Below are 20340 nucleotides of genomic sequence, written 5' to 3'. Positions count from 1 at the left end.
AACTTAATTAAGCTTTACTATTTATTGTGAATATTTTAAATTTATAATTTGTTGTTTAACTTAATTTTTATTGTTCTATTTTCTTTCAATATGAATATGTACTAGAAAAAAAATGTTTAGATTAAAAAAAAATAAATTATTAGTCGGGTGATGTCTCTAACATTCTTAATGTTTAATTAGTTTAATATTTTTAGTGCAAATGTTATGCATATTTAGGGTTTTTATTGCGTATAAATTCGGGCTTTAGTTATAACTTGCACATTAAATATGCTTATATAATATATGAGCCAACGTGATAATTAATTTTTAAACTTAATATACCTAAATGATTCATAGAGATTGAAGGCTATCATAAAAAAATTAATATATCGTAAAGAATTATTTTACTGAAAATTCAGCTTTACATCGAAAAGCGCCGGTAGCACACTACAGTTTGATATAAATCACGTCGTTTATATAGTGGGCGATGGTATATTGCTGAAGTTACCCTTTGTTCCGCAATACCTTTGTCTCTGAACACCTTTAGAGATCCAGTTAAAGTGCTCCACCAGCCTTGCCCACAATAAAACAAATCATTGATTTACTAATGGTCTGTCTTTAGCCTAACAAACAGTTGCCTTCTCCCTGCCACCTAATCAACCATTGACGTTGATAATGACTTCGAAAAGAAAGCCTTTGTAAAATGTAGTCTGCAAGAACAATAACTGTATAACTTAAAATTACGATTTAATTTCAATTTATTGACTTGATAATAGAACAATATATTATTAAAAAAACGAGATGAGATTTATTAAACATAAACAATAGTGTTGTAAATTTGTACGGCAGGTGTAAAAGGCGAAATTCTGCTACTGCCATATTTGCAAAAACACCAGGTTAATAGGTCGTAAGGAGGTTGTTATCAGCGTTTACAGATTGCAATTTCCCTTACCGTATAATCTGAAATAAGCCTGCGCCAGGCCTAAAGAGTTGTTAGACTGACAAGCATAAGGGCCGAAGTCTTCAGTCTCCACGTTAAATAAAGTCAAGCTCAAAGTTGTCGAATCCGGCCCTGTTTCTTCGCTGACGACCCTTTCTCGGCCGCTAAAACAAATAAATTTTTTATTAAAATATATACAAAATCGAATGAAAATACTCTCAAAGACAAAAACCGGACACTTGTATTTATTTATTTTCCTTAATAACTAGGTATAAAGATTAAGTTGGCTTAAAATTTAAAAACAATAATATGTGGAAGCGGAAAAGGGTGACTTACTGGGTCTGTCTCCAATCGCGGTCTTTTTTAAGTTTTTCAAACGCGTTTTTGCATTGCGCCGTCTTCAGTGAAGAACTCAGACCCAATAAGTGACCCTGAACCGCAACATGAGTTTACCGACTCGCAGACAAATCAACAACAACAATAATAACTTGCTGATCACTTTCGTGGAGTGTTACTATTCCTTTTAAACACTTTAGATTAAAAATAAAGAAAACCAGTCCAATTTCATATTTTGCAGAGCCAACTAGTGAATGAGTTAATTGTTGTTTCAAAATCGTTTTCTTTATTATCAATAAATTTAAGTAAAAATTTAATTATTAAGTTTTTCTCTAAAAAACAGTTTTAAGTCAAGATCGTTGGGGGCGTCTGTGGCCTCAATGGTTTAGGCGTTGACACGGCGCTCATCACTGTAAGGTGAAGGTCCTGGGTTCGAATCCAGCGGCCCTGCATTCGAACCCGACATACTTATAAATGGTTAGGGATGGTTACGGTAAAGGGGGTTAGACAAACTATGGATTGTGAACCATTATAAATATCTGGGTATATATCTCACTCCGGGGGTGATATAACTTCTGCTGTTGCGAACCCTCGTAAAAAAAGTCCTGTTTGTGCCGCGCTCTACTATCCGTGATGGTCTATATCATCACTTCCTCGATAGGCAGTCAATTCCAAACGGTCTGTAATGTAAGGGTCCGCTCTAAAACAGTCGAAGGCATCGTGAGAATAGCCTAGTCTCTAGATCTCCCACGTCTCTGCTAGTGGAGTGGAGAGGCATTGAGTAGAAAGGACTATTCGCAAATCGGTATCTCACATAGACACTCGAACAATGGGGGCTGTTCCCATCACAGACGAGCGCCAGTTTGGTTTGAGGGGGGTGACTAGGCCTATGTGTGGAGAAGAAGTGGAGAACGTTTTGCTACTTGTGCCATGCATTACTTTCAAAGTACGTTATTCTAAGGGATGGAATCAACGCCAATGGCCGTAACTAACTGATTATCATGCAGAACGGATCTTTGAGAGCACTAAGGTACATTGAGGAAGTTCTTCTGGAAGGCATGGCCCTATTCACTCCAATCATTGAAGACGACGTCGTCATAATGCACGATAATGCTCGACAGCATGTGGCTCGGTTGTCACCCATTATTTGGAGGAAATAGGGATTACACAATGAATTGGCCAACACGTTCTCCTGACCTTAATACTACAGAACACTTATGGGACATGAAAAAGATGGATTGATTAGACACCGTTCGCCGCCTCCAACAAACCACTCTTGATGAAAAATGGGGTTCTGTTTCTCAAGACAAAATTCGATCGCGATTTACTCGATACCTAGTAGGCTTAAAACTCTCCAGAAGCCAGATGAAGTAATTCTAGCAGGTTATTAGGAGCAAAATTAGGTAATAAATTGTTGGTTAAATTTTAATCTATCACTAAATGATTTTCCGGTGTTTTGATGAATTTTCTTTCAAACTAGAAGAATAAAATTAACTAAAAATTTATTATCTAGTTTTGCTTTTAATAACACATTAAGTTTTGCTGAATTTCCTTTCAAACTACCATAATTAAATAATTTTGATTAAAATTCATGAATTTCTGATCTTGTTTAATTTGGTTTACATTAAAATAAGGATATTGTAATTAATAACAATAAAAATATATATAGTTCCAAAGAAACTAGAAAGTACGAGTGTCTAGTGTTTTGTCTTTGAGTATATACAGTGTGTGACAACTTCTATAGTCGTCATTTAATTCGGAAACGATTAACTTTAGCAAAAAATGGTCTTATACAAACCCCAAGTTAATTTGGCTAGGAATCGCGTGGCGTAACAGATTTAACGTAACTTTCTCATCTAGGGCCATCTTGTTACAAAAAGCATACCCCATCACGCCTCTTCCGTCGGGCGTAACTCAGAAATAGTCGATCATGTCAAAATTTTCCTTTCAGTAACAGTGGCATAAAATATGCTCTACAAACGCAAAATTTACAATAAAAATGAGGGATTCTCATTTAAAATACCAGCCAGATGAGAAAGTTAAGTTAAATTTGTTACCACCACGCGATTCCTAGCCAAAATTAACTTGAGGTTTATATAAGACCATTTTTTGCTAAAGCTAATCGTTTCCGAATTAAATGCGTGGACTATAAAAATTGATTCACTGTATACTATGTATACATCATTTTTCTAAGTAACCTCCTGCAAAGGGAATTTTCTGTTTCCATTATTTTTGTGTTGCTAAAAATGAATGTATGACTATTATCATGGCAATGTTTTGAATGTGCAATACCAGTTATGTCCTTTTTTTGTAATCATATTTAAGCTGTCTTATCCTCTTACCCAGATATTGGTTGTTTTGGCAATACACTTTTTAACAATTGTTACACCTTATACCAAATATCCATTAGGTTAGATCTCATATCATTGTTTTTTAACCTCGAGAACACTGTTCCTCCAATTTTATTATTGAATTTAATTTTATACTATCACAGTTGGTTCAAATAAGTGCTTTAACTTTTTGCACTATTTCATAAGTTATGGCATAAAATTTAGTGCTTGTGTTTAAAATTGTATCTTCATGAGCCAAAGTTGTATAATTATTAATTCTTTGAGAAAAAAACACATTTTTAGAATTATATACCTCAATGTGATATTTAGAAGAAATGTAGGTTTACGAGATAAACGTTTTTACTGTATTGAGCGCCAATAAATTAATCATCATACGATTAATTATCCATAAATTATTTGGATGTTGGTGCTTTCAGGTTAAACCACATTGATTTTCCCGTTCATCAGATCCAGTTTGAGTTATGAAATTAAGATTGTATAACTTGCTAAATGGCCCTCTCTCCGGTTCGTGTTTGGCCATTCATGAATATGAATTCGGTTAAACATTCCTTACTCTCACGGTCTGCACAGCAACGTCGACCAGTTACTGATTATGAATGTTATATTCCATCAAACTTTCCCTAAAAAAACAAACAGTTGTAATGTGTGTGTTTGTTTTCTTTAGGTGTTGGACAATATCGGGAAACAAAAGTTTTTATGTATGCGGAGTACCAATACGCTTTATCATCCTCAAGTGTCATACCTATCACTACGTCAAACCACCTATAATTCTTTTCGGATGAAAAATGTTTTTGTCATTGTTACCCACACACTTTATAAGGCGCGACTCGCGATGAAAGTTTTTTTTAAAAGGAATAATTTATTATATCATGGACAAAAGTAAGTGGAGTTCAAAAGTTACTTTATTACAACGATGTAACTTTTTCGAACGTTTGACCATTATTTGTTATTTGCATAAATATAAACATTTTAAAAATAAACTTTTTTTATTTTATTCTGGCATTCTCATAAATAATAATAATAAATATGTATATATACTATATATTATTATAAAGGAAACATAAAAATATACTTTTTCTTTTTTATATTGTTTTCTTCGTTGTTTTCACATTTTTGTTATTTTGTAATTGTGTAACATTTATTGGAAATCAAATGGCTTATTTATTTAATCAACGTCTAGTATTGGGTTGTCCGGAAAATAATGCAGGATTTTAAGTTTTCATTAAAAAAAATCTATATAAAATATTCTGTTTACGTTTACAGGATTACTCATTTGTATGGTTTGTTTACCTCTGTAGCATTCCGCTACTTGGAAATAATTCAGTCATCCTTATAATGTCAAAGCGAGAATTTCGTACGATTTTCTTTTACGAGTTTAAACTCGGCCGAAGCGGAGCCCAAACGGCTAGAAACATTAACCAAGTCTGGGGCGAGGGTTGTGTTAATGAGTGCACTGTGCAAAGGTGGTTTAAAAAATTTCGGGAGGGAGATTTCAGCCTTGAAGATGAAGAAGGTCGTGGAAGGCCTTCCTCTCTTAATGATGATGTTCTGCGATCAGTGGTGGAAGAAAACCCCAAAACAACTGTTCGAGAACTTGCAGAGCAACTCAAAGTCAGTAAAACGACCGTCGCTGACCACCTCAAGGCGATTGGAAAAGTGAAAAAACTCGAAAATTGGGTTCCACACTCATTAAACGATCGCCAAAAAAATCAGCGCTTTGATGTTTGTGCATCACTTCTTTGTCGAAACAAAAATGACCCATTTCTGGCCAGAATTGTTACATGTGACGAAAAGTGGATTCTCTACGATAACACTAGACGTTCTGGACAGTGGCTCGACAAAGGAGAAGCTCCAATACATTTTCCAAAGCCCCCAACTCATCAAAAAAAGGTAATGGTTACGGTATGGTGGGCTTCATTTGGTTTAATACACTACAGCTTCTTAAATCCTGGCGAAACCATCAATGCTGAATCATACTGTAACCAAATTAATACCATGCATCAGAAATTGGCAGTAATGAAGCCCTCTTTGGTCAATCGGAAAGGGCCCATTTTGTTGCATGACAACGCTCGACCACATGTGTCACGTGTAACGTCACAAAAATTATTGGAGCTTGGCTATGAAACTTTGCCTCACCCACCCTACTCTCCGGACCTCTCGCCTACTGACTACCATTTTTTTAGACACCTGGACCACTACTTACAACACATAATATTCAAAAATCAAACGGAACTGGAAAATGCATTTATTGACTTTATCAATTCTAAAAATTCTGAATTCTACTCAGACGGAATTAATAAGTTACCAACACGTTGGGAGAAATGTATTGAGAGTATGGGAAATTATTTTGATTAAAGAACATTGCTTTAAAGTAACTAGTTTCTTTTTTTTTGTTTAATACCAAAATCCTGCATTATTTTCCGGACAACCCAATACTATTTTCCCTATTTTATCTAGAGTAAATAAAATGTTCTATAAATTTATTCCATTCTTTGCTAAATGAATTGTATAAGGCAGTGTTCTTTATTTTAATTTAAAAATCAACCTTACTTTGTTTTTGTATTTAAAATTTTAATATATCTGAATCTAAATTGTGCATATCTCATATTTTATTGTAGGCCCTTTGCAGATATGTCATCGGGCTTAATTTTTCATAATTAGTCATTAGTTCAATGCAATTTCGTATAAAAACTGCGAGGTCGACGACTTACCGTTTCCTTCTTTAAGAAAAGAGGCACACTCCCTTAACAAAAAATGTCAGGTTCACACACACACACACACACACACACACACACACACACACACACACACACACACACACACACACACACACGCGCGCGCGCGCACAATAATTATTTAATAACCATAAATCGGGTAACATGAGAAGTAAATGAACAAGCTGAATAATGATTTTATATTTGTCAACATTGAAAAAAGATTTATTCCTCAAACACGAAGAGGCAGACTTAATTCAAATCTTCCTGCTATCGCAAATTTCCTTCAGTATTATTGATGACATCAAACATCTTTATATTATCTGCCAACAGTAAAAATTATGCATAATTGAAAAAGGAGGTGGATACTTCATTGACGGATGAAGATTGATAAAATGAGTGCTCACTCCAAAAGTGGGAACACAAGGAGGTTGTACAGATCATACTCGACAATCTACGTTTAAACGTTGAGATTTCCATTGGAGAGAAAGAGAGATAGGACCGAATCCAAGCCAAAGACTCCCACCTAACCCAAAGGTTTAGGCAGAACAAATGACACATTTTTCAAGCCGACAAAACTAACCTGACTTCTTTTTGTCAATTTTTTTGTGTTTGTATTATTGTGTTATAGAACAATCAATAGAAGGAGAAGTAAAATCGACGGTTTTACTGTCACCAATGGAATGATAAACCCGATCAAAAAATTAAAAAACTTCATCATAGTGATATTCATCGCTTCTCAATATACCGTAGGGATTTTCGTTTTCCACGGATAAAAATTCAACGTACGTCCGTGTGCGCGCGCGCGTGCGTGTGTGTATGTGGAATCCATAACACACAAGGCTTATAAAGGCAATCAAAAAAGGGAGGAGAATGTAATTGTAGAGGTGTGAGGGTTAGTGGAGATAAGGTGGACAACACGAGCGAAGCTTTCATCCCTATCAGATTGAGCCCCTAGCTCGGGAACTGGCCTGCTTCCTCTCTGATTCGTCCTAAGTCCAAATCGCCGGCCTGATCAACCCTGAGACAAGCCCAGCTGGAATCCGAAGAAAATAAAAACGGAATGTTGCAAGAAATGAACAAAAAGACAAAAAATTGAAAAGTGTGTTTATCATAACTGTTTCACAGAGGATGTAAACAGTATCGATTAACCATTAAACTAGTAATTATTCTCTGTTTAATAACCGATATCAAATGTTAAATATACATATGTAATTAATTTCGCTTTGTAAAAATTTGAACTGTAAGGACAACTAGGAATAAAAGGAAAACTGAATCGTTATGTCAATAGCAGTGCACTCTTTTTGGCAGTACCAAGCAAAACTATATGCAATAAATTAAGAATTACACCTTCGAGAGGTAGTCTTAAATCTTTTGTTACGGTAGCATTTACTGTAGAGGTGAAATGGGTTCAGAGTAATAGAGGAAGTGATCTAGTTGCAATCCTATTTTATGTAGTGGGCAGGAGGAGGACTATAATGAAAAGCGCGAACTTCTGGCAAACAGCCACAATCCTGTCTAACTGCCCATTATCCGCGGAATATATGGCCGATCGCTTACCTCGTCATTCTTCTCGTATATCAAGAAAGTTATCGACTCGGTAAAACCTTGTATCTGTTTTCACTTTTCTTATCCTCCTACATGGCGTTTTTGCAGAAAAAAAATTGGAGAGGTAGATCATTTGTAAACTGTTTTTTGGACGTCACAAACGTTGGCATACATAACAACAACAACCAAGTTATTATATTATGTCAAATCAAGCTTGACATTTGATATGAAGGTTCTATTTTAAAATACTAGATGCTAGAAAAATTTTAAGCTTATAGTATTTTTATTATAAAAAATGAATTATACTTAAATATAAAAATTTTTAATTAGATTTAACCGTCAGACGGTTTTAAACCATGAGGAAGGTCTTTCATATTTTATAATACATATTTCCGAATTGTAAACTTATTATACATATTAAAATTAAACTTTTGGTCTACCCACGTTTTTTTAAATTAATTAAATTTTGGACGGTGTTAGTCGATTGAAGGTTTAAATAAAAATGTTCCACTCCGTTCAACTTAACTTGATTTGGTGGAAAAATGTTTTGATAAATCGCAAAAATACTTTTCCACTTCATCACAACACAAAGGCACGAATTTTACATCAGGCGAGGACAAATATTGATGAACTCGGAACTCCTCCCTCATACGGCAGATAAGCCCAACTCCAGTACATGGCTCATATTTTGCAAAAAACAAAATAATAGATAAAATGTAACATTTTTTATTATTTGACATGTAAACACTATTATATAACTACATTATGTAAACCCTCCTTAAAATATGTTAAAAAGGCCTGAGAATTTTTTAAATTTTTTATAAATATATAAGTTAAACTAAAATAAATACGCCTTTAATAGAGGTTTTTATTTAAGCCCTCCTAACTAATATTTGTTTTGTCTAGTAAGTGTATTCAAGAGTGGACTAATTTAAATTTGGGCAATTTAAATTGTACAGACGATACATTTAGAACTTCATATGGTATGATTACAATTTGTAAACTTTTCATTTCCTTAGCATACTGCCCCGACCTTGCACCTTCGGATTACCTTCTTCAAGGCTAGTTCAAGGTTTTTCTATTTGCTAGGCCAAACCAATTAATAGGGAATTATCATTATAATTTTTCAAACCCTAAACTCATTAAAACTGAGGGGAAAAAGTTCTTTTGAAAGATTACAATGGCTGTCTTCGAGGAATAGACATTGTTCAGTAAACACCTCAATTTAATATTTAAAGACATTTTTCACCTACACAAAACACGTGTCAGAGCGTTCTTGCCAATGATTATGGTCATTAATGATGTATTTCAATATTTGCGGTTCTTCTACTATGCCTAGCTAGCAAATAGAATTTTAACATAATGACCGTGAGAGGTAGCAGAGTAAATTACACTATTTTTTCTCGCAAGAAACAAAGTTATACCTGATTTTTGCACTCCAAACAAACCCTGAAGAGGAACCTTTGGGAAAATCAAAAACATTGTTTTCTCATATTTTTCGCCCTTCAAATCCACCGTTTTTTCGAAAATCACAAAAATGCCTGTAAGTTGAAATGACTCAACCAGGTTACGGATAGGGTTAGAGTTAGGGACAGGTTAGGTTAGGAAAGCTTATGGTTAGTGATATGTTAAATTAGGTAGGGCTAGGCACGGGTTATATCAGACAGGCTTAGGGTTAAGATTAGAGGTATTGACAGGTTAGATTAAACAACTGCCGAGAATTTTTCCTAATCGCTTTGAGGTCCTCCCTATCTATAGTCTTCGGACATATGGACAGAAAGCGAAGCGCCCGTCGATTCCGGCCGTTGAGCATATCAACCAACAATAACTTTATTGTAGCTGGGGTGCGGGGCGAAGTATGTTGTGGGAGACCACCCCCAAAAGAAGTGGACACTACCTAAGCCGGAAAAGGTTAATTTTTCAATCAGAAAAAATATAGAATTATGGACAAGTTAGGTTAGGTAGAGTTAGGGCTCAGGCGGGTTAATCTAAGTCTCTAATTAGTTCCAAATCGCCTCTTTTTTCGTAAATCACAAAAATGGATAATTTTGCAAAGACACCACCGACCAGTGTAAACTTCACACGCCCTTAGAAAACTATAAGCTACACGAAATGGTACAAACCTGGTCTCAGTAAATTAATCTGATTCGGAGACGTAAAATAACACGTCTGATGGGTTTTGCTAATTTAATCCATATTTTTCTCACTTATAATGACGTAAAATCTAAATATTGTTGACGTACATACTATGTATTTATAATATAATAATATGTTTCAGAAAAATAGAATTAGAAAGGGAAATACAAAGGAGAGAGAAAAGGGGGTGCAGAGGAGAGAGATGAGAAAGAAAGAAGTAGAAATATAGAAAGAAGGAGAGGGTGTGTATATGTCTGCCAATACAAAGGAGATAGTGACTCTAATATAGTACTAACAACGGTGAAAAGTTCTACAGTTTTGCAAGAGCTGCCGTTCATGATGGTATAGCATAATGAGAGCTCCGTTAAATTGTTTGAACATGAATTATAAGAAATACAGTCAACCTCATTACTACTCCCAGTTCTTAGAAGTACGATAATTTTGACCACTATTGAGAGTAGAGAGAGAAAGAGAGAAAGAGAGAAAGAGAGAGAGAGAGAGAGAGAGAGAGAGAGAGAGAAAGAGAGAGATAGAAAGAGAGAGAGAGTGTGAGAAGGAGGGGCGAAGGAGAGAAATGAGCAAGAAAGAGAGAAGCAGAAAAATAGAAAGAAGGAGAGGTTGTGTATGGTGTGTGTGAATATCGGAGAGAGCGTGTTAGTAATATAATGGTATATAATCATATCACGGCGAACAGATCTATAGTTTTGCAAGAGTTGCCTTTCATGATGGTTTAGCCTAATGGTAGCGCCGTGAAATTGTGTTTGTTTCAACATGAATTAAGAAATACTGTCAAACTCATAACTATTATTACCAGTTCTTTGAGATCCGCTAATTTTGAGCACTTTTGAGAGGAAAGAGAGAGAGAGAGAGAGAGAGAGAGAGAGAGAGAGAGAAAGAGAGAGAGAGAGAGAGAGATAAAGTTGTATAAGCAATCCCTAATATCTACAGGTCAGATAACTGCACTAATTCACTTGTTACCAACGAAACAAATTCTAACACAAATAGATAAAAAAAAGTACTAATTATGAACCTAGACAAATATTCATTAGAATAGTCCTTTCCTATTTTATCATATCCGTAATTCAAGTTAAAAAATAGACATGTATAATTTTTGAAATGTATTGGTTCAAACCCAAACACCAGTTTATTTATGTATAAAGCCAAATGTATTTCTTATGTAATTAATCCGCTAATTTTGAACACTTATAAGAGGAGGGAGAGACAGAAAAAGAAAGAGAGAGAGATAGATGAGAGAGATAGAGTGAGCGAGAGAGAAGTAGAAAGAAGGAGACGGTGTGTACTTGTGTGTGTGAATATGAAGAAGAGAGTGACACAATATAGTACTAATAACGGCGAAAAGTTCTATAGTTTTGCAAGAGTTGCCGTTCATGATAATTTAGCATAATGAGAACGCCGTGAAATTGTGTGTTTTAACATGACTGTCATCCTCATCACTATTATTACTAGTGCTTAGAGGTACGCTAATTTTGACCACTTTTGAGGGAAGAAAGAGAGAGAGAGGGAGAGGGAGAGGGAGAGAGAGAGAGNGAAAGAGAGAGAGAGAGAGAGAGAGAGAGAGAGAGAGAGAGAGAGAGAGAGATTTGCCTGGCCAACTGGCCAAAATGGAAAAAGGTAAGTTGTATAAACAACCCCTAAATTTTACAGGTGAGATAACTGCCTTAATTCACTTTTTAACAAACAAACAAGAAGGTAAAAAAAACAAAATACCAATTCTGCACCTAGATAAATATTCATTATAATAAACTTATTCTATTTTAATATATGAATTATTCAAGTTTAAATATAGACAAAACGAATTTTTGAAATGTTGACGTAAATTTTCAAGAGTCTAAAAAGTTACATTGTGTATAAATGGAAATGGATTCATTCTCGACTTAATAAATTACAGTCTGTAAGACCTTAAAGCCTGGAATATACACATATCATTTTGCAAAAATTTGACTTAGTTGGGCTCGCTCCGATCTTGCAGACATAATAGGCAATATACGATTTCGCCTACATTAAAATTTCTCATATTCACATTTTATATATGAACACTATGAATTTATAATATGAGAATATATTTCAGAAAAAGAGAATTAGAGAGTAGAGAGATAAGGAGGAGCGAAGGAGAGAGACGAGAAAGAAAGAGAGAAACAGTAAAATAGAAGTGAAGAAGAAGAGAGAGTGATAGTAATATAGTGGTAGGTATTAATCACATCACGGCAAACAGATCTACAGTTTTGCAAGAGCTGCTGTTCATGATGGTTTAGCATAATGGTAGCGCCTTGAAATTGTGTTTGTTTTAACCTGAATGTCAACCTCATTACTATTATTACTAGTTTTTAGAGATTGGATAATATTCAGAGGAGATATGCATTATTAAGTGAAACACAGATCAGAAAAAACAACATTGGCTATGAATGAATATATAAATATATAATATATATAATAAATGAATTAATCTTTCATTAACTAAAGGGGATTGGAAACGAATATGAATTTTTTTGTTATTGGAGCGTCTTTTCGTTTTTTGCAACTTTTTTTATGTTTAAGCTCATTGAATTTAATCCATGTTTCCAAAGAGAATTAGATTGAGGATCTTAACGAAAAACTTACATAACCAGATTCATTTTTTTTAACGACTTGAACTATTGTTCATTAAATAAAATTTATACAAGGCGGTAGAAAAGGGTATTTTGACTTTTACCTGTGGGGCAGCGTGTGATTGCTGAAAACCCACGAATTAACTGTAGCCGGGTAGCCTTTAACGTAGCAAAATATCCTGATGTCGCTACCAACCGGTGCCCCGACCACCTCGTGGGACACCCTAACTTCTGGAGGGTCTGAAACAATATTTCAAAAGATTACAATTAAGAATATAAGCTTAATTCAATATTGAAGGCAAAAAGTAAAAGTGAAAATTAACTACATAATTTTAATGATAGTTTTCTTACAATTAACGCTAAGTGCAATCCTCTTGCTCACTGCGGGAGGTACGTCGTTGCTCGCAATGCAGAGGTAGGCCCCGACGTGGCTTCTTTCAATGTTTGTTAATGTGAGAGCGTCTCCGAAAACAACTTCTTCTGAAATGTAATTAAAAGTTAATTTTTCACTTAGTTCAGTAATTATGATATGATGATAAGAAAAAGAGAGAGGAAAGTTTTTCCACTTTGTTGCTTATCATTTTGATGTTAGCTCAAAAAAAAATAAGATTACAAACAATTTGAGTTTAATGTTGGGCGAAACTGGCAAGTAACTTGGGAAAAAATTCACAGTGGTTTTTTGATTGAGACAAAATATTAAATGATGTACAACACTGTTTGTGTGTATAAGTACAATTTAATTATGTTTTGCTGCGATTTGACAATTTTAAAATTTTCACCAAAAGTCCTCTAAATCATGAAAAATAACTAAAAATAAAATTATATCGAAACTAAAGTGCAAACATACTTAAAACATTTGGATTTTCTTTGTTTCACATTCAAAACTTATAATTCTTGGAGCAAGGTTGAATTCTTCGAGCCCAAAAACATGATTTATGTACGGAAGCATAAACTGCGAATTGGACCGAGAAAGAAATATTAAAAGAAACCTGTCAGAGGTTATTAATGAAGAGTGAGAGTGTTTGAATAGTCTTGCTTTACATACAAACCCTTTTGTCCGGCTTAGTCACAAAGTCACATTTGCAATTCAAGAGTGAAGGGATTTACAAAAAATTATCAAAACATTATAATTAATAAATATACAATGAGATACTGTTCTTTTTGTTTGTTGCGAAGAGGCGCTTCAAAAACCTAATTACACATCGTTGAAAGAGCACGGCTAATTTGATTGCTAATTAATTTTGTAATTCTCTTTTCACTATTTATTCTACTAACTTGACTCAGATACATTTGTTTCTTCTGTATGTCGAGGAAAGGTTTATTTAACATAAATGTTTAAATTAGATTAATTTCGAAGAACACGTTTGTACTGAAATAAGTTGGATACTTTCATGTTCTCTTTATATAAATGTTATATTAGGTCAGATAACACACGCAAAGCGTGTAAAGTTAAATCCTTCTAATGTTCGGTGTAGGCCGTAACTCCTTGAATTGTGTAATTGTACGAAATATGCTCGTTATACAATGTGATATAAATAGTGTGCTTTGGGGATTTCACAAGGATGTCATAAATTTAATTAATCAGAAAGCAATTAGTAGGTAATAATGAAATTAAAAAATTGAAATTTTGTATTACATTTTCTCCTTTCCTCTTCCGCCCACAAACTCGAACATAACTGAACAATCAGAAAATTACAAATTTAAATTAATTAATCGAAGGGAGTATAATATAATTTATATTTTTGTCCATTTGAAGTTAATCGATACGGATAATCCAAATGGGAATGAATTTATAACTACTCAAATAAAAGTATCTATTTATTCAAGAGCTGAATCGGTTTGACAAAAAAGAAATCTCCCAATCGGGTAATTTTATAAATCGTCTTTCTTCTATATTTTCACATTCATCACGGTAGCCATTGTCTCTTAACTGCCCCGTATTCCCTCTTACAAGGATGCAGTGAATTACCCTAAGAAAGACGCAGCAATAAAATTTGAAAGAGGTCCTTGTAAACTGGCTTAAAACGGCCAAAGCAATTCTGTAGACGTTAGTTATTACTTCACCCATTTGCCTTCTTTAAGTGTTAAAACACTTCACATTACAGACTTGCACTAAAGCTGTACATAATTGCGAACAATTGGCCCAGCCAAGCGAAGATAGAAGGACCAGAAATCCAACAGCTGTGACAATTTATAAAACTATAACTTTCAATGAAAATTTTAATAATATAAAGAACAATTTTAATTCATTATAAAATCTAAAAGACCTCTCTAGGGTGTAACTTTTTATAATAACATATTCAACATAGGTAGCCAACAAACTTTACAACTTAAACAATAGTTGTATCTGGATCGATTTCCGTACATTAATTTAGGCAAGTTCGATGGAGTTAGGTCTCCTTAATAGTGAGAATGCCTAATGAACACGAGGATTGATTTCCGAGGCGATTCTCCTGGTTCATCCGTGTTCAATTAGTTTAGATCTGCTCAGGGGAGTATCAGCTCATCAGGAGTGGAACTAATAAGTTCTTTACTATTCTATTATAAATAGTAATTGAAAAGATGGAAAATAATCTACAAAAAACAATTATGTTTAATCAATTTAAATTATCTTTTACGCATGTATTCAAATATTTTGTGTTGCAATATGTTTTTAATTATCATTCTATTTCACCATTTAAATTTTTAAGGATGATTTCATCTGGGCAAAATTGAATAAGCCGAAAATCACATTTTAGGATCCGTTTGAAAAAGATAGTTCCTACTCACTGTAACTACTTTACTGTGAGTAGGAATTATCTTAAAAAAAAAATTGGATACCGCACTTACTCCACCATTATTATTTCTATATTTTAGGATTGTGATATTAAAGTTTAGACCATTGTACAAATTCAATTTTTGTAGTAAATTTTATTTTATTGTGCTGACTTTTTGGTTATTATGCACCAACACGTATCTACTTTTTGACAGAAATTTATGGCACATACCGATAATCGGACTACCACTTTTGCAGTTTTCACGTATATTTTTGATTTGTCTAACAAAACTGAAATAAGTCAAGTTGTATAAACAATCCCCAAATTTTACAGGTGAGATATCTGCCCTAATTCACCTTTTAACAAACAAACAAGTAGGTAACAAACAAAATACCATTTCTGTACCTAGACAAAAATTCTTTAGAATAAACGTATTCTATTTGAATATATGAGATATTCAGGTTTAAAAATAGACAACACGGATTTTTGAAATGTTGACTTAACTTTTCAGTATGTCTAAAACGTTACATTGAGGAAAAATGGAAATGGTTTCATTCACGATTTAATTATTATACAGTCTTAAGACCTTAAAGACTGGAATATACACATATCATTTGTCTAAAATTTGACTTACCCATTTTTCCTCGTTTATGCATAGTTCTCCGGAAATATACGATTTTGGTTACATTAAAAATTGTTACATTTTCATGAATAGTATGTATTTATAATATGATAATATGTTTCAGAAAAAGAGAATTAGAGAGGGAAATAGAGAGAAGAGAGAAAAGGAGAGGCGAAGGAGAGAGACGAGACTAGAAAGAAAGAAGCAGAAAAATAGAAAGAAAGAGAGGGTGTATATATGTGTAAGAATTTGAAAGTGAGAGTGATAGTAATATAGTGGTATATAATCACCTCACGGCGAACAGAACTATAGTTTTGCAAGAGCTGCCGTTCATGATGGTTTAGCCTAATGAGAGCGCCGTTAAATTGTTTGAACAAGAAATACCGTCAACCTCATTACTACTCCTAGTTCTTAGAAATACGATCATTTTGACCTCTTTTGAGAGAGAGAGAGAGAGAGAGAGAGAGAGAGAGAGAGAGAGAGAGAGAGAGAGATAGAGAGAGAGAGATCATATTTCAAACTTAACTATACAAATTTTGTCAGTTTTAGAACTTACTTAAAGAGCTTAAGTAATTTTTTGATGCACCCCAGGGTAAAAGCGTTAGTTGAGTTCAAAATGTGTGCTTCCTCTACGTAAAAATAGAGGTTGGTCAGATTTTGACGGATCATAGAAAAAAAAAATACATTGGTGTTTGTTTTTTTCTTTTGGTAAAAGCACTATTGATGTTTACAATTATGCCTACCTTTTATAAATTAATTTATTTAAAAAAAAGATTAATTAAATTTTAACATCAACAGATTCTTATTAAAAATTAATGTCAATAATGTAATTCAGTTGTAAATTTGAGTATTAATTGTATTCTCATGAATGTTACATTAAATTCCCTTCATTAGATTCATTATTGCGTAATGACTTTTTTAAACACGAAATAATTAATTAATGTTTAAAAATAATTCCATATTTGTTATAATTTTTAATTGTTTTATTCTATGTATCAATATTTTAAAGGTTTATTTCTGTTAGTTTTAAAAACTGGTTTTATTTAGAAATGGATTATCCACGAGAATATTATTTATCACCCTGTTTTTATTTTTTTACTTTTTTTTTTATAAATGCATTTAAAAGTAAGGCCACTCAAATTTATACAATTAATTCCAACTACTAGCAGAAAAAAACATAGTGGAGTTTTTATTTAAAAAAAAAGATCTATTTTACACTGGAAAAACACATGTGAATCAAATTTGAACGCAACTAATGCTTTTTCTCTACGATGCTTTCACAACTGGCTCACCCTGTTTATTCCCTATATTCCCTTAAGCAATATGTATAACAAATATGTTAATATACATAAAACATACTAACCAAACAACTAAAACAGAATAAAATTTCAAAGATAAATTTATTTTTGACTGGTTACCCATTACAAAAGTAGGCTTTATAGGTAACGTTACTGGGTATCTTTTTTATTTCCAAAGGGAGCGTAGATTTTATTGTGTGAAAAGCGAATTTTCCTTCAACAAGAGATCTTCTGGCCCGTAAGGCCCGATTTACAAAACAAGAGCTTTCAGAAATGAAGGAAATCCAACTTCCACCTCACCACTCTACAGTCCTTGCTTTACTTCTTCTGTCGGCCATATTCCTGTGAATGGCCCACATTGGACGAAAACTTTCCAGATTGGGTAAACAATAAGACCTTCCAGCTCTACTATCCAGATAATAATTAACTTATATGACATAGAACTTATATAACAGTTCATTATAATAAATGTTCATTTTTAAAATGGTAAATCGTGAATTTTCTACATCGATAGGTATTAACAGAAAAAGTTGTTTTAATTAGAAATACACTCTATTTATTCTGATAAGAAATGTTAAAATGAAAGAATTGATCATAGTTTAAAATTCAATTAATTAAGGTTTTTAGTTGAGATAAAAAAAAGTCAGTGTCACGAGCGGGATCCGAACCCACAACCTTCGGCTAGATACGCCGCTATTCTACCACTTGAGCTATCGTGACTTCGATCCACTAGGACACTAACTTCCCATCTCAACCCCACCTTTTGAATTTTCCCTCCTTTTTGCCTATCTCAACTAAAAACCTTAATTAATTGAAAGATATTAATTGCTCCAGCGGACCTCGAAAACTAGAGAATTTAATAAATTAGAATAAAGTACCTTCACTAAAGCTCTCCGTGTCCATTTCATTTGTCGCCGAGAATCAAATAGATTAAACGACATTAGAAAAAATGGCAAAAAGGAGGGAAAATTCAAAAGGTGGAGTTGAGATAGGAAGTTGGTGTCCGAGTGGATCGCGGTCACGATAGCTCAAGTGGTAGAGCAGCGGCGTATCTAGCCGAAGGTCGTGGGTTCGAATCCCGCTCGTGACACTGACTTTTTATCTCAACTAAAAACCTTAATTAATTGAAAGATATTAATTGGTCAAGCGGACCAGGAAAACTAGTGAATTTAATAGTTTAAAATCTTTTAACTAAGGTAGTTGTTTCCATAGAAAATCCTTGCACTGTACTTTTACTAATCGTCATAGTTGATATTGTGCTGTATAAAAATTTGATAAATAAATTAATCTTTACATGCCCGAAATGGGAAACTATTCAAAAGCTAATACACTAACCATATGTAAGAGTGTACCATGTGTTGATAACAATAAAAAGTAAGGTTTTTTTTACAAGGGTTCCCAACAGCAGAGGTTATAACAACCCTCGGGGTGCCGGTGTTTTTGAAAAAAAGCCCATTTATTATGTACAGCGGCCCTGCATTCGAACCCGGGACCTTTACCTTACAGTGATGAGCGCCGTGCCAACGCCTAAACCGTTGCGCCCCCCTCCCAAGTAAGGTTTACATAGCGGCTTTGTTTTAAACAATGAAATAATGAGGTTGAGAAAAGCTAGACTAATTCTGTTTAGTAGAAAGGCTGAGCCAACTTCTCACTCCGTTGCTGGCTCAGCACTCTTCAACTAGGCTGCAGGCTATTTCGGTTCGGAGTAGTTAAAAAACACGCATTGTATTCTTCCAACACTCTTAATTAACATTACGCTGATGAACCTCTTTTCAAAACAACCAAAATCGTTCAGTGAAACGGCAGAAAAAAGTAAAAAAAAACTATATGTAAAAACAAGAGTGTTTCATGCAAATTTAAAAATCATCGTTATTGCTGCCTGAAAGAGAGTTTGCTGTAAATTGAGTAAAGATATTATTTATGATCATCGATAATGAAGGATGAAATGACAGAAAGAGTTTACCTCTTTATTTTGTAACATTGGACTTAAATTTTAGAGTTAAAACGCAACAACATTACAGATAACACATGTAACGTAAAAGGTTCATTTCATTTCATTACAAAATTAATAATATTCACATCCTCTCACACTACTCTCTCATATCTCAGAAGTTTCATCATTGTTCATCACACATTGTTCATTCCACAGACAAGTCAAAAAACACGTTCATAACAATGGTTCGACTCTGCTGTATTAACGAATATTCTACAATCAATTTTACAAACAACTATTTGGCATAGCCATGGGTAGCAACCTAGGCCCGATACTTGCAAACATATTTATGACACATCTATTAAATACAGTCATACCACAACTTCCTTTCGCATTACCCTTCCTCACTAAATACGTAGATGATATATTGACAGCAGTCCCCACAGATCAAATTCAAACTTCATTAGATACATTTAATAGCTTTCACCCACGCCTACAATTTACACATGAAATCGAAAACAACAAAACAATACCATTTTTAGATACACTCGTAATAAAACAACCCGATGGCACATTAATCACAGATTGGTATCAAAAACCAAGAAACACAGATCGCTACCTCAACTTTACACCATCCTCTTCATACAATAATAAACACGGCCAAGGAGCTACTTCACAGAATTATTATTCTAAGCCATGAATCATTTCACCACAAGAACATAAAGATGTACAAATAAATCCTCCATAACAATCACTACCCTAAACACATAATCAACAGAATAATCGACAACCTCAACTCGACACTAACACCATCCACTATTACTAATAAATAATAATACAACATCAAATCTCTCAAATACAGACGAACCAGCATACATTTTCATGCCCTTCATTCACGGCCTATCACATAAATTAAACACACTTCTCTCTTCTGCCAACTTTAAAATAGCTTTCAAAAACTATAAAACAATTCACACACTTTTTTCCAAAATTAAAGATCCCACACCAATAACAAATAAATCTGACGTCATTTACAAAATCAATTGTTTAAATACTCCGGCAACTTACATCGGTATTACAATATCTGGATAAGGGAATAAAGCAACATATCTATGATTGCA

The 20340-nt window shown here is 33.8% G+C and overlaps 1 protein-coding gene across 1 annotated transcript in view; it reads right to left on the bottom strand.

Moving 5' to 3' along the window:
* The window catches only part of LOC106672412 (lachesin-like), a 102846-nt gene that overhangs the window by 7078 nt on the left and 75428 nt on the right, over nt 1-20340 (bottom strand). The window contains exons 5-7 of the mRNA XM_014403817.2: nt 12962-13090; nt 12715-12850; nt 932-1083 (exon numbers count right to left, since the gene is read on the bottom strand). Coding sequence (XP_014259303.2) covers nt 932-1083; nt 12715-12850; nt 12962-13090 — 417 coding nt within the window. The remainder of the gene's footprint in view (nt 1-931; nt 1084-12714; nt 12851-12961; nt 13091-20340) is intronic.

Source organism: Cimex lectularius, unplaced genomic scaffold (genome assembly GCF_000648675.2).
Source record: "Cimex lectularius strain Harlan isolate CLEC.00 unplaced genomic scaffold, Clec_2.1 scaffold167, whole genome shotgun sequence".
In the NCBI taxonomy this organism is placed as follows: domain Eukaryota; kingdom Metazoa; phylum Arthropoda; class Insecta; order Hemiptera; family Cimicidae; genus Cimex; species Cimex lectularius.
Note: the sequence above shows the minus strand (reverse complement) of the source record. Positions and strands in the feature narration are given on the sequence as shown.